Source organism: Alligator sinensis, unplaced genomic scaffold (assembly GCF_000455745.1).
Source record: "Alligator sinensis unplaced genomic scaffold, ASM45574v1 scaffold59_3, whole genome shotgun sequence".
Classification (NCBI taxonomy): domain Eukaryota; kingdom Metazoa; phylum Chordata; order Crocodylia; family Alligatoridae; genus Alligator; species Alligator sinensis.
In genome coordinates, this window is record NW_005842856.1 from 208,811 (window position 1) to 224,066 (window position 15,256).

A 15,256-nucleotide genomic window follows, 5' to 3' on the forward strand; every position below is an offset into this window, starting at 1 on the left:
TTTTCAGCTGGTGGGCTGCATCTTGTTCTTACACAATGGGATCTAACATTATGACTTTGTTTAGAAAACTGCTTGCCTGAGCATTTGCAAGATTATTCTTAATACATACTATGTACTTTTTACAGTAACTTGTTTTGTTTACACTACATACACCAGACCTAGAATAAAGGTAGTCAAAAATAGCATGTAAACAAATCCATGTTTCAGAAATTTAGCCCCAGCAACATTGCTCAGGCACTAAGAAGCAACTCTTCCCTATGAACTAAGAGAGTAAAACAGAGCAAACTCCTCTCTCATCTGTAGTGCCTTCTGAAATAAAAAGTACCTTCTAATGTTAACAATTCTAATGTTAACAATTTGAAAAACATTATTTTTCAAAGATGCACTAAAAAGCACTTGCAAAACCATGTGTAACAGTGTCAACTAGTGATTTCTCCAAGATTGGCAGTTATTATGGGCTGGCACATTTCTTAATATATCAGATCTTTTCTGTGCTCCTTTCCATAAGCCTTAATATTTTTTTAACCTCAAGGGTGTTCGTGTGGAAAAATGAGAACTGACATTGATGCCAGGAGAGCTTGAAAATCCATGAATGGTAACCAGCTTGCTAATTGTTTCCAACCCACCACAGTCTCTAATGCCCACAGGTTTTGGTGCAGGACAAAACCTAGCCCACAGTCTCCAGTCATTCTCCAGCAAGTTCATTCCCTTCACAGCTTTTAACAAGCCTTAGTTCTGCACTGCAGTGGCTCCTCACTCAAGACTTCTGTGCAACAAATCTTCTCTGCAACAACTCCTTTCCTGCTTTTTTTTAAATATCTGCCTTGCTCAACTTTTCTTCTAAACGAAGACAAGGTGCACTGGACAGTTGTGGTGATAGGACTAGTTTCTGATCACAGCGACACAAGGGAATACTCAGTGTAACTCCACTAACCTCGGCAGGATAACTCTGGTTTTGTAGTTCTATATTTGAGATAGGCATCAGTCCATAGTTTCTGACACCCAGAATTCAGCTGAGTAGTGGACAGAGTCTTGAGCTAGGGACAGACATTGCACATAAACCAGTTTAAGTGATCAGAAACTCGTTTAACCCTGTAACAGAACAGTGCACATAAACCAGTTTAAAAATGGCTGAAATAATGGCCATTTTGAGATAAACCTTGTTTATCTCAATCAGACTTATCTGATTTGGCTCAAACCAGTTTATGCAATATCTGTCCCAGACCCCTTGTTGATTTAAGATAAACCAGACTCTCCCAGCATCCCAGCATGCTCTCTGGGCTGGGCAGGACTCTCTACTCTACAGCAGGGCTGCCCCCTCTGCTCTGCTCCTTGGCTACAGCTACAGCAGGGACTGCAGGCTGCTCCCCTCTCCCCATCACCACTCCCTGCTAAGCAGGAATCCCCCACTTCCCTCTGCCTTGTGGAGAGGTGTCAGTCTATTAGCTAGCAGAGCACATGCTGGCTTCAGTTCATGCTGAATCAACAGGCAGAATCAGCAGGTAGCTGGTAATGTCCCTCTGTGGTTTTCTTAATGGGGTGATAAACACTGTTATCAATTCCTTGCTGGCATAATCAGAGCATTCTGCTGGGGTCTGGCCATGCCCCCCCATAGCTTAGTACAGGGGAAGGGGGAGGGCTGCTCTAGTTCCCCTAGCTTTTAGCCTGACCCACTGCAGGCACATGCCTGCATCTCTGGGATATCTGTCTGGTTACAAAACTGATTTAGCCTAGCCAGGTTAGACTAACCTGCAAAGGTTGAATCGTTTCAGGCTCAGGCTTTTTGAATGTCTATCCCTAGCCTTGATGAAAACAAAGGAGCCAGCTTTTCAAGAATCTGCTCTGACTGTGGCTCAGGCAGATGGCAGGGCTGCTATTTCAGTACCTTTCTGTGATGTATTGCTGTACCTCTCTTTGGGCAATGTTTTCTGGCCTGCCAGCTGAGTCATAAGAAGCAGCTGAAACCAGGGAAGACTTGATAAAACATGCTCATTAATATTTGCAGTTTGACTTGCTGATGGGAATATTTCCACAGGAATTATTTAAGTCCTTTTATCCCTTTTCTGAGATATAATAAAGTCCACACTTCTCTCTCCCAGCTCCCAAGAAAACTGCTGAAATGTATGTTTGGAAATAAAAGTTGATTGAAGCACAGGGCAGAGCTTTACAAGGGGAAGAGAAGCTGCAAGTTCAGCCTTGCCAAACTACAGGAAACAAAGAAGAGAAATAACGTTTCCCCTTTGCTGAGAGCTTGCTTATTTCCTTAGTTCATTTGATGTTACTTCCTGATTCTGCAATGGTGGGGAGTAATCAGAAGCAGAATGTTGATGAAATATAGTGAATGCCTTTGCATGAGTAGAAGGGGTCTAAGGGATTGGAATGCACCCATTTGTTTTACAAACAAATCCAAGGGAAAAGCAGAATAATTTACCTTACAGGCCCATTAACCTTAGTGGAGATTCTTATGTGTAACAGATATTGCTTTCTAGAGAATACACTCATATGAGGTGTGGAATTTCCTCCGCTCCCTTTTCACTTCCATGGAAGCTGAGGGCGCTCAGCACCTCTCGGCATGGCTGCCTTTCTTGAAGTACATATGTGAGTTCAGGGGAGTTGTATTCTGTAGTACCCCTGATTCTATTTCTTTTGCCACTCATGACTCTCTACTGTGTTTCTGCTCCCCAACCCCCTCTGCACTGCCTCATCAGGTGGATGGTGACATCTTGGTCCCTTTGTACTCAGAGCTGTGGCGGAGGGGTCCAGACCCGCCGGGTGATGTGCCAGAGACTGACAGCTGCAGGCAGCTCTACTCCCATTTCGAACGATTCATGTGCCCAAGCGGCTAAACGGCCAGTGGACACCCAGTCCTGTAACAGGCAACCATGTGTGGAGTGGGTGGCCTCCTCCTGGGGCCAGGTAAGGACCAAATAGAAAATGCAGACACACACACATGCTCTTGGTTTGCAGGGTGGCAACTGAAAATGAAAGCAATGCTTCTGCATCCATCATTAATATGGTGTGTGAACTGTTAAGAGGCAGTTGAGCTCCTGACAGCCTACAGCCTCATGTTTTATACATGGGATTATTGGTATAACCAAACATCATGAATTTCACAAAGACAGCAGGCTGATCCCGTGCAGGGGCATTTTCAGTTGAATTGTCCCAGATGGGCACTGCCTTGAGCACAGAAGCACACTGTCTCAAGGAGAGCTTATGAAGGGAACATGCCTTAGTCAGGCATAACCAACTGCAAGTTTCCTGATGCTTGTGAAGGGAGGGGGGAAAAATGCATCCCCTGAGTTGGAGCAGCCTGTTTTCACACCCTCTTCAGTGTGCCAGACTGCTCTGTACTGTAAGCCAAATGTGGCCCTACCCTCTCCTTTCCCCTTCTCCTTGGGAATGATGTGCATGCTTGAGGAGAGTCAGTTGAAAATAGTCTCAACATTTCTCCAGGTGCAGCAACTGTGCTTGTGACTTGTTCTTGCCTGGGGCTGAGAAATGCTCCCTGCCTTGTCCCTTGTATGATGAATTGTGTACTTATTAAAGGCTGGTTGCACCTAGCCCTTTGCTTCCCTACTCTGCTTTCAATCCCACTCTGCAGTTATTTACACTGATGAACGTAACCCTGGCAAGCAGTCCTTCCTCTTTTCCTGAACAGGTGCAGTTTGGACACTGGCAGCAAAAGTCTCCTTAGACTGTTGGCCCAATGTCTCAATATGGGTTGAGAAGAGTCAGTCTCCATGAGAGAGAGATTTGGTCAGCTCCCATGGCTCATTCAATCCTTGCTTCTGCTGCTAAAACTTTTCTTTGCATCTGAATGCAAGGAAGCCCACATTCTTCTAAACTGTGAATATCTGGGTTATGCAACATTTAACGTTCCTTTCATCCAACATTCCTTCCCTGGGCTGACATGTAGGAGGGTCTTTTTATAAAGCCCCAAATTTGCAAAGGTTTCCTGGTTGCCTGGGATCTTGTGAAATCCAGGTCACTTGAACTGGTACACAAAGGAAAGTGTCACACAAGACTAGATTCAAATCATTTTAAGAATTCCATACATTAATTTGCAAATTATGAAATTCTCACTACTTTACATAGTCCTCAGGCATTACAAAGGTTTCTGTAAATTGTAAATAATTCATAGTACTGTGTGTGAAATCATCTTCTTCTGGAGACCCTGGGGTCTTTCATTCTCTGGATCTCTCCACACTAGCAAAGCTCCTAGAAGAAGTATGTACATTGGTTGCAGCCCACATGCAGGCAATATGATACCATTCAACCTGCACTCATTCAATAATGGCTGGGCCACATTTAAAGGTTACTGAGTCTGCAACAGTCTAGGCCTACAGAGCTAATAGTTGTAGCCAAGGCAGAGGCTTGAATCCAGAAGTTCTCCTGGTCAAGTCCTTACCTAGGGGCATAGACTGAATGAAAAACAAGCTTTAATCGAGAGGGGCTAATTTGCTTTGCTTTGATGCATTAGTCAAATATTTTAATGTCACTTTTGGCAGGAAAGACATTTTTGATGAAGGAGCAGTTTATCTGTAGCAAATCTGAAGTGGTCATATCTTTCAATCAACATCATAAAAGTATTAGTCAGGCCTTGATAAGGAAACAAGTTTAGTGGAAGCCACCAAAAGGCTATTGAAATTATTACATAGGATAAGTGTTGTGTATACAATGATGACATTATCCTCAGTAATGTCATCATTATGTATTTTGTAGTCTTTCACTGCATGGTAGGACAATTGGAAAGCAATGGTAAATGAAGTATACTATCTCATTCTGCTATCTTTCATGGCAATGTGATGCTATGTCTCAATTAGTCATACTCTTTGCTAAATACAGTCCTGAACACAAATTTAAAAAGCCACTTATTAAGCAGCATGCAACACTGGCTAATTTGCTTAATCAAAAGCAATAAGCAATGTTACAAAATTTTAGTGGAACAAAGTTTATTGCAATGCATTCAGAGGTTTTAGCAAAATAAGAACCATTTCTGTTGATCATCTGAAACTAACTGCATGTATGTTTTGGAAGAAATTGATTCAGAAAATTAGACTGAGTTATCATGAAGTGTATATGATTAAAGACTGCAGCATTCTTTTAAAAGAAAGAAGCGAATTGCTCAAGTCGTACTTGCTTTGGAATTTCAGGTAAGGATTGTATAATTCTTGCTGTTGGCCAGTTACCTTGCAGTGGTGGTTTTATCCCCTGGTTTGTGTCATTCCACATAATGTCATACCCAGTCTAGATAATCAGAGGCATGAATTAATCTGTTATACCTGACCTTTGTGCTTTTCAGTATCATAGTTCTCCCACCTAAAAAAAAAATTCTCAACATCCATGTAAACCTAGACTGCTCAGTTCCAAGCCATGACTACAAGACAATTATTTAATTACAATTAGGAATAGCACATTGGCTGCGGATCAGTGACATTTCACTATTGTATTACAGAGTTCACCCAAGGTGACGTCGGGTTCATATTGACCAGGTTCAGGGATTAGCTTCCCCAAACTATAAAGAAAATAAAAAGATGACTTCAACCTCCCCAAAGCTAATTCCTTGTTTTTTTCTCTCACCTTCTTTCATTTAGCTGCAAGCAGATCACTGTAGGCTGTTTGACCTCCAAGGCCTGAGTTTTCTTCTAATCAAACAGTGCTTCAAAACAAAAATTCCCATTGGCTCAAATTTGTGGATTATGAACACTGCCAGCACATACATATCTTGTCTGTGCTCTGCCTACTCAAATGAATGTCTTCTCTATGCACCTTTTCTCAGTATGGGTCTGACCCAGTGTCCAATGAAGGCATTTGAATGCCTTGTATTGACTTGCTTCTCTCTCTTCCAGCCCTCAGGGAAGTGAAAACCAGCAGCAGGAGAGGGGGCTGCGTGAGGAGGCTATGCAGGGGCAAAAGAGTTTCTGAGAGGAAGGAGATAAGAGAGGTCAGGACTGCAGTCAGGAAAAATCCCCACCCACTAGTGGTATCCTCATCTTCATGTCCATTCTCTTCCATGTCCCAAGCAGCAGGACCCTGCTGGAAACAGTTAGTAGAGATTGACTGCCTAGAAATCAAGCAGATTCCTTAACACTTAATGAAAATGATGCTGTAATTACATGCTCCATATCTTTGGCTGTCTGTGATTTAAACTAGGAAGAGGAGAAGAATATTAAACTGCAGTGTGCAACTGCTGAATTTTAATCACTAGGGTTGTGCTTGGTGATTCGGCCTTGCCGATCCGCTATGTTCATTAGGTTTTTCAATCTAATTTATTATTGTGCAATATTTTTAAATTGTTAATTTAAGGAAAGATGTTCTTGGTCTGATTCTCATTTGTTATTAGCCACTGGCCTATAAATTGTGAGAGTACAAGCTGTAACATGCACAGCAAAAGGAGTACAGCAAAAATTGCTGTATGAATCACAAGCTCTGCAAAAATAGCATAAAAGAACATTTTATTTGGTCAAACAGGTGGATTTAAGATTGAAATATTGGAAGGGAAGGGAAATAAATCTACAGAGTGATACAGAAATTGGTTTTTAATGCTGTCTGAGAGAGGCTAAGTCATAAGATGACTGCACACTTGATCTTGAAAGCCTACAGGCCGGTATGAAGTGATTGAGAGTATCTACCTCACGGTGACATGCACCTTTGTTTATCTTTTCCTAGAAAGAGCTTCAAAAAGTAGGCTACATGCTGTCCCTTTCTTCCACTGAGTGTATTATTTCTATATTCACAGTGTAATGGGCCGTGTATTGGACCACGATTGGCTGTGCAACATAGAAAAATCTTTTGCCAGACCAAAGATGGCACTTCTGTTTCTTCTGATCAGTGTAGTGCCCTGCCAAGGTAGAAGTGAAATCTTTCCTCACTATAACTACTGTTTTATACATAAATTTATGACTGGGACCAATATCTTTACAGTTACCTTTTCGATTTAGGGGCTTGATTCACTTAACAGGAAAAATATGTTGCAGTCAATGGATATATGTGTAAGAATGGTGTGACAGAAGACTTAGGCCCACAGTGGTTTTAAGGCCATCTCTTCAGAGAAGGCCCAGATTTGCCCTTCTAGTGAACATGCATCCCACATGACCAAAAACTGTCACAACTAGCATTAATCGGCCAGCAACTGGCAAACTTGGTAGGGATACCAAAGACTCTTTGGAGACTGAGGCTAAAAACAGACATCATTTTGGCTGTAGCATCGGCTGTGCCAGGATATGCCCCAGCAGAGCTGACCTGCTTCATTGGGTAACACAAAAATCGCCCATCGTCCTACAGGTTTGGACCCCTGCTGTTCCCAGGGTTTCAGAGGTCCAATCCTGTGGGACAACTACAAATAGGGGAAGATTGCTCCTGCTGCTGGCTCCAGGCAACAGCAGCAGCCTCCTGTCATCCAACCTGCAGATCCTGAGGCTCGCACCCCTAAGAGGACTCGGGCTCAGCCCCACAGTCTTCCTGAGGGTGTGGGCCCTCAGGAGGCTGTCACTGCTGCCTGGGACTGGCACTGGGCACAGGCCATGCCCAGCACCAGGAAGATTGCTGCTGCTGCTGGCCTTGGGCAGCAACGGCAGCCTCCTGTCGTCCAGTGCACAGATTCAGAGTTGGCCACAGCCCCACAGCCCTCTCAGGGCCGCAGGCCGCTGGATCTGTGCACTGGATGACAGGAGGCTGCTGCTGCTGCCCGTGCCCAGTGCCAATCATAGGTGGCAGCAGCAGCCTCTTTGGATCTGGCATGCAGATCTGGGGACCCACACCCCTGGGAGCACAGCCCCGCAGCCCTCTCAGGAGCCTGCCACTGCTGCCTGGGGCCAGTAGCAGCAGCAGTTTCCCCAGTGCCGGTCCAAACTGGCAGTGGCAACCTCCTGTCATCCAGCACACAAGTCCAGGGGCCAGCACCCCCTGCAGGGCTGCAGGCCTGTGCCAGACTCCTCCCAGCAGGGCCCACACCCCCTGGGAGTGCTGCGGGGCTGTGCCAGTCTCCTCCCAGGTGGTGCGGGCCCCCGGATCTGCGCACAGGATGACAGCAGGCTGCTGCTGCCAGCTGGAACCAGTGGTGAAGCCAAGTAAGCCCAGTTTTGAAACTCAAAATGTTTCAAACGGGCACAGCCTGTGCCAAGCGTTGGGAAGACTGCTGCTGCCACTGGCCCTAGCCAGCAGCAACAGCCTGCTGTCATCCTGTGTGCAGATCCCAGGGCCCACACCCCCTGGGAGTGCTGCGGGGCTGTGCCAGTCTCCTCCCAGGTGGTGCGGGCCCCCGGATCTGCGCACAGGATGACAGCAGGCTGCTGCTGCCAGCTGGAACCAGTGGTGAAGCCAAGTAAGCCCAGTTTTGAAACTCAAAATGTTTCAAAACTTTCAAAATGTTTCAAGTGCCCTCATTTCATTTCAAAGCTATTTCAAAGTCTTTTGTTTCATTTTGATTTCACTGTTTCAAGCTCGAAACGCATCGAAACGAAACACCCGACGAAATTTCGCACAGCGCTATTGAAAACCACTGGCTTAGTCCATTTGGACAATGGAGCTGCACTGGATCAAGACCAGCAGCTCAGGATCAGTGTTCCTGTTTCCAGTACTTGGGGAAGACCATGTGTGATTCTCTGTTTTGTTTCTTGTTTTGTATGCTGATAATACACAAGTCCCTTCTACTCACAGGCCTTTGAGCACTCAGAACTGCTGGACAGAGCTCTGCGGTGTGCACTGGAGAGTCAGTCTTTGGACTGTGTGCACAGCTACCTGTGGTAACTACGGCTTCCAGTCAAGGCGTGTGGAATGTGTACATGTCCATACTAACAAACCCATGCAAGAGCTCTACTGTTCTTGGAGACCAAGGCCTTCCAACTGGCAACGCTGTAACATCACCCCCTGTGAAAACAGTATGTTCCTACAGGAAAAAATCTTCACTGAAGAACCTGGCACCCAGAGTACAGTGGGCTTCTTGGGCAAATATTTAATTAACAAGCTGTGCAATACAGCCTGCAAAATTCAACATTTCTACAAGAGTGTCTCATGAATTGGTTGTTGTTGTTAGGGGTGGGAACCAGTGGAATATCCCATTTCTAATAAGGGAAAGGGTTGTCTTGAGTTTCTGTTACTGGCATGGAGAGAAAGAAAAGTTAGGAATAGATTGTTTGCCTGAAGGAGATTAGCTGGCTAGTGCTGGAAATTCCTAGAGTGGAAGTGGCTTTGAGGCGACAAACATTTAATTGGGCCTGCAAAAAAACATACAAGTTATAAATACTGAAAAAGTAATCTGGAACAGATGTGCCTCTCCTAAAGCTAAACTTTATGTGTCAAATTTCCACCTGGGTACAGCAGGCAGCAAGAATGCAGATCACTCACCCTTTGCCAGTTATAGTTCCCAAATATTGAGTTTAAAGGCCCACTCCTAGAGAATGGTATGTAGTCAGAGATTCCAGTGCTGTGCACAGGCAGGCGTGCAGAGCACCACTCTGCAGCATCACATTAGGGGAAGCAGCACCTACACCAGGTGTTCTCTTCCCTCTAAATGCAAATACAGTGACTTGGCAGACACTCCCCTCCCCTCCCCTCCCCTCCCCATCACGAGTTGTCTTAATGAGAGCGAATAGGACGGTGACACAGATAGAACTTGAAGGTGATGAGATCCTCACCCTTTTGGCCAAATAAAAAGGTCAGTGGCATAAATAGGCCCTCAAATAGACCTGACTAAACAAAGCCTTGGCTGGGATTATACAGTTAGCAATGAGATTATATAGTTGGCTTTGAGTAGGGGGTTGGACTAGATGACCTCACTTCCAGCCCTCATTTTCTATGATTCTGTGATCCATGAAATCCCCACTGCTAGCCAGGAGAGGGTCCTTTGGCAAAGGTACTATGGAAAACAGCTGCAAATCTGCCCACTGATGCCCTCAGAAGCCCTAGTGAACTATGTGTGGCTTGTTGGTTGCTACAGCACACAAAACTTAGTGGAGATTTCACACCAGGGCAACACCTGGAGGCTGATGTAAATTAGACAGGCTTCCACAGCTGTTGCAGTTAAACCAGGGAACTCCCAATGCCCAGTATTTAAGAAAGACGAAAAGGTATCTTAGAGCCAGTTTAATCCTTCTCTTCAAGGCTACAAGTTCAGCTCTAGAACTAGATTGCATAGAAACCTCTAGGACAACCATTGTGGAACTCAAGCATTGCACTAATATTCATGAAGGTTCTTAAGGAGGGAAAATCTTATACCTATTTTATTTACACCTTTACCTCTCACATAGCAACTGACATCCTATATCTAAGATAGGGAAAAGCCCCAACCAGTGCAGTGAGAGCTACACTGAAATCTGAGTGTCCCACAAACCTAATATTTACCCAGAAGCCTCTTCTCTGATTTCATGTTCTAGAAACAACAGCTGAATGTTAAGTTCTTCTTTGAGCCCACCTGAATTCCCACTTTCAAGGTTCAGTCTGAAGTCCAGTCTCTCAGGCTACATCTACACATGCACATATAAACAGAGATGATTTTTTAATGTGCATTAGATTAGTCTAATGTGCAGTAAAGCATCACTGGCTACACATGTGCATCAATTACTGGGCATTAAATTAGTCTAATTCACCATTTGCTAGTGCCGGCACTAGAAAAATGGCGCATTAACTAATACACTAAAGCGCCTGTGTAGACCCTGACCAGGAGCAATTTGCTCGCGGCCACCCCAAGCAGCAGGAGGCCACCGCTGCCTGGCTAAGCCCCAGTCTCCCCAGAGCTGGGAGAAAGCTGTCCCGACTCTGGGGGCAGCTGCCTTCCAGCCACATGCCAATTAGAACCAGTCCCCATCACCACACAGCTGAGAGGCAGCTGTCCCCAGAGCCTGGACAGCTCTCCCCGCCCTGCAGAGAATGGGACCATTCCCCATCTCCATGCAGCTGGGAGGCAGCTGCCTCCAGAGATTGGGACCTGCTCCCATGCCCCCTGCCAGCCCAGGGCTGGCACCCCTGGGATCCTGGAGCGCCCCTTGGCTTCTTCAGGGGACAGAAAGGGCAGGAGCAGCCCTAGACTGAATTGCTCCCATTGGGAACAATTTTGCTCCCAATGGGCACATGTTCAGGTGAGTGCCTGGGCACAGTTTAATGCACCTGAATTTTCTGTGCAGAAAAATCTGGCACATTAATTGCATATATAGATTTGCCCTCAGTGGCCCCTTTTCCAGGCAAGACACCTAAGAATCACAGTTTCTCTGAGACTGGTAATGATTCCTTCATTGTTTCACCACCTTTTTCTTTTTTTATTCCCCTTTGATTAGTGGAATGCAGAGACACCACCAGGTACTGTGAGAAGGTGAAGCAGCTCAAACTCTGTCAACTCACCCAGTTCAAATCTCGCTGCTGCGGGACTTGTGGAAAAGCATGAAGAATGGAGCAGCCAAAATGGAGGAACAGAGCATCAGCCTTTGCTTCACTACAGCAAGGACTCTTACAAAGAAAATACATGGGACAGAATTCGGTTTTCATTTTATTTATTTCCCCCCTTTTTAAAAAAATGTTTTACTGAATCATTGTTGTAAAGGACTTGACAAATCTTCCCTTCTACCAAGCTGGGAGACAGAATGCAGCAAAACGGTCGTGCTGGGACCGAAAAGAAAGATGATGAGAACCATATTACAAGCAAGACAGCGCCAAGAGGAACTGAGCTGTATAGCAATCTACATACAGGTCTTGAGATCCCCATCTCTTTGTTGATGTGTAAGTACCACACAACAAACATCCCATTAGCATCAGATCAGACTACCAGACTGTGAATCAAACAGCTTGACATGCCCTGGGCTGCTGAAAACCTGATTTGAGCATTATACATTCAGTAGGCAGGTACTTAATTTGGAGGGTTTGTGGACATAAAAGTTATAGTTTTGCTTTTTAAAAGTGTCTGTTGTCTCCAAGACTGGGTTCCAGTTCCCTCTCCTTTCTCTCACTCCTATAATTAGAATCTAGGCCCAGATCCTCAAATGATTACTGTCCAAATGCTTTTGATGATCTGGGCCTTGGTACCTGAACAGGAGGCTGAACTGTGGTAAAGCATGAATTAATTTTAAAAGCATCTGAATAAGTGCATAGTTTTCTCCGCAGCAGGAAGAGGCAAAAGGAAAGATGAAGTACAGGATTATACAGAAGAGGAAAGAGAGAGACAGAATGATATGCTATTGACAAACTATATTGTGAACTTGCTGATGTTGCTCTATCATTGTGGAGCACTGGCAAGAGATGTATGTTTGTAGCAACAAGAGCTACTTACCACGTTAAATCTAAACATGATTTAAGACGTATGCTGAGTACGAAGGAGCCCAGGTTCCCAGAGTTCAGGGGCTTTCAGATCTGGGATCTGTTATGGGCTTACAGATAATATTTAGTTTGTAAAAATGGTCTTTATGTCCTGCCAGTGAGGAATGTTTCTATCCTAATAGCCAAGTCCTCCGCTGATGATAATCACAGCAGCTCTGTTCTCATGAAAAATGGTTGTTCCTGTTGTTCCTGTACTATGTGTCTGGCAGTAAACATGCTCTCTATGATGGGTCTCCCAAGAAAAATGGTTGTTCCTTTTGGTTGTTCCCGTTACGTAGGTATGCAGAATGTAGTCTCATCAGCATTGGTTTCACAGTAGCAGTACCAATTCTTAAAAGACACCAAAACAAAAACCCTGGATGCTAGAAAACAGCATAGTTTTATGTCCACCAATAGAATTCTGCAGATGTGAGCTGAGAGGCAAAGCTCAGATTTCACATCTGTAATGTGACTTTGCTTGCTCATTATGGGTCTCTCTCTCTCTCTTTCTCTCTCTCTCTCTCCTGCTGGCAGTAATGATCAATAGGTTGAATCAGTTAAGTGCTTCATTAAGCTAAGTCCTGGGTGCTCTCAAGTCAGGTCAGTGGAAATCTAGGTTGCTCAGCACCTTGCATGCATGAAAAATTAAAAACAGACTCAAGCTGGAGAACTGGGATCTCAACTTCCCCAAACTTTAAGGGTGAGATGTCCAGGTCAGAAGCTTTATTTCAGGACCACCTCTACATTAAAGGTTTGGCTGTGGCTCTTATGTTGCCCCAGTGGGGCTCACATGTGGTGGTGAAGTAATAAAACACTCTGAAAGTATTGATATGTTGTAGCTTCCATTACATATGGATTTTTCAACAAGCCTGGAAGTTCTTTTGTGAGGTCAATGTCAGGTCCATTACATTAAATCGCCTGCAGTTTGGTCATTCCAAAGTGTATCTGGCAGTAAACATGCACTCTACAATGGGTCTCCAAGAAAACTTGTTCCTAAGAATCAGTGTAACTTTTATTTAAAAAGAAAAATAGAGAATGTGTTTCTGTGTATGTAAATGTATATCTTTTGTGTATATTTATTAGGATTTCTTGTATAAAAAGTGCAGTATTAATAATTGTACATTATGTTGTCCAGATAAAACTATTTTGGGGACTTTTTTATCTCCCTGCAGTTTTGTTCCTGTAAAATCAGTGGTAATAATGTATTTTTCCTATTTTTAATAACATTCACATTTAACTTGGGATACGTTTCACTGTGTACAGAGTGCTTTTGTAAACTATGACATTTGTGGGGAGGGTTTTTTTTAATATGCAGCATGGAAGTTATGCATGGAATGAAGGACAGATTCCTTAATAATAATGTGATGGTTGTTTTTACTAAAATAACTAATGAAGGGCAGTGAGGCAAGATATTTACATTTCTTTACTAGCAAGACCTATTCAGAGGATCACCTGTTGGATAACTAACTGTGCTTAGGATAAAGATTCAGAAACGAAGTCTTGAGAGGCCTTTCTGTTACCTTTGCACAGTATGAATGTAATTCTAAATGTTTGTCCTATGAATTGTGACATAGCAGTATCACAATAAGATTATAAGGGTTGCTAAATACTATAAAAGGAGGCAGTCCCTCCCCCAAAAAACTTGTATTTATATAATTTTGTACAGATATTACAGCCTATTTATTTAATGATTGTTGTCCAACTTCTTCTTTATTATGGTTGGGGTGCTGTCCCAGGAAAAATAGGAGGCAAGGATTTTTGTGGACCAGTATCTTTTATTGGATTGACTGCATAGTTGAGAGGAATGTAAACAAGCTTTTGGGTACCAAGTACCCAAACTTTGTTCTCTCAAGATGTCACCCACAAAAATCCTTGCCCCTCACATTGTTCTTTATCATTAACAACAGGAGAACCAGGGACACTGGAGTTTAGAAGGGCCTCTGGCATCATTCTCTATTTCTATAGTCACTCACTTGGCAAAGCTGATCTTCGGAGCTGCCTTCACTAATGGAGCTTGCAACTTCCTTGAACCATCATTATGTTCACTCTTCAGGGACATGCGACTCCTTCTACTTGCTCAGGCACACAAATACTGAAAAGCAATGAGCTTGGTCTCTTCATCCTAGACCAAGGGGTGTGCCACTGACTCCTTATCTGTAGAGATTTTCAGATACCACTACCATGTGGGGAAGGTATGGGTCAATGCTGCAGCCACTAAAATAAATCCCAAAGCAGCAGAAGTGGCAGACAGAGGTTGTAGAGCTGTCCAGGACCAGATTGATAGAAGGATTCTGTCAGTCTCCACCAGGCATCCAAACTGTCCTGAGCCATGAAATCTGATATAAACACTGGTACAATAAGCACACTATCCACAGTGCCTCAATTTGTGTGCAACTGTTAGTTTCCTCTGCACACATTCAGAGAACTAAAAGGGATGTATTCATCAAATCAAAAGGTTTCTTTATGCAAGCAAGCATATTTATCCTTAGGGAAGGCCATGCACGTGCCACCTCTCAAGTTTTGTTTGTATTTCCTGTAGCCCTTTTCCAGCAAACAAAGTTGCAGCTCTTCTCAATTGAGAGGTGGGTTGGGCAGAGGGGTTCACTCTTTCACTGCTACAGAGATGTTCCTCAGATTTTCCAAAAGTTTACTTAGATATGTGCATACCCTTCATAATAAAAATCAGAAGAGTCTTGCCCCCCCCCACTGAGATGGGATCTAATGCATGAGCCACACGATAGCACCTCCTGCTATAGCATGCATGGCAGGAGGCATGTTTGTGTGGATCATGAATTAGATCAGGGATAGGCAAAGCTTTTTGGCCAGAGTGCTGAAAAACACCACAATGCCTACCCTGGAAGGTGCCGGAGTGCCAGCATGCCAGAAAAACAAAATGAGGGCAGGGGGTACATGGCAGGATGCCCTGCTTGTGCCCTTGCCCCCCACCCAAAGCCCCTGCCCCCCAGCCCTGCTG

General features: G+C 44.2%; 1 protein-coding gene across 1 annotated transcript in view; it reads left to right on the top strand.

Moving 5' to 3' along the window:
* The window catches only part of LOC102382681 (ADAMTS-like protein 1), a 211,481-nt gene extending 197,528 nt beyond the window's left edge, over positions 1-13,953 (top strand). The window contains exons 20-23 of the mRNA XM_006035591.3: positions 2,709-2,916; positions 6,740-6,849; positions 8,659-8,879; positions 11,271-13,953. Coding sequence (XP_006035653.2) covers positions 2,709-2,916; positions 6,740-6,849; positions 8,659-8,879; positions 11,271-11,377 — 646 coding nt within the window. The 3' untranslated portion in view covers positions 11,378-13,953. The remainder of the gene's footprint in view (positions 1-2,708; positions 2,917-6,739; positions 6,850-8,658; positions 8,880-11,270) is intronic.
* Positions 13,954-15,256: the final 1,303 nt, after the last annotated feature.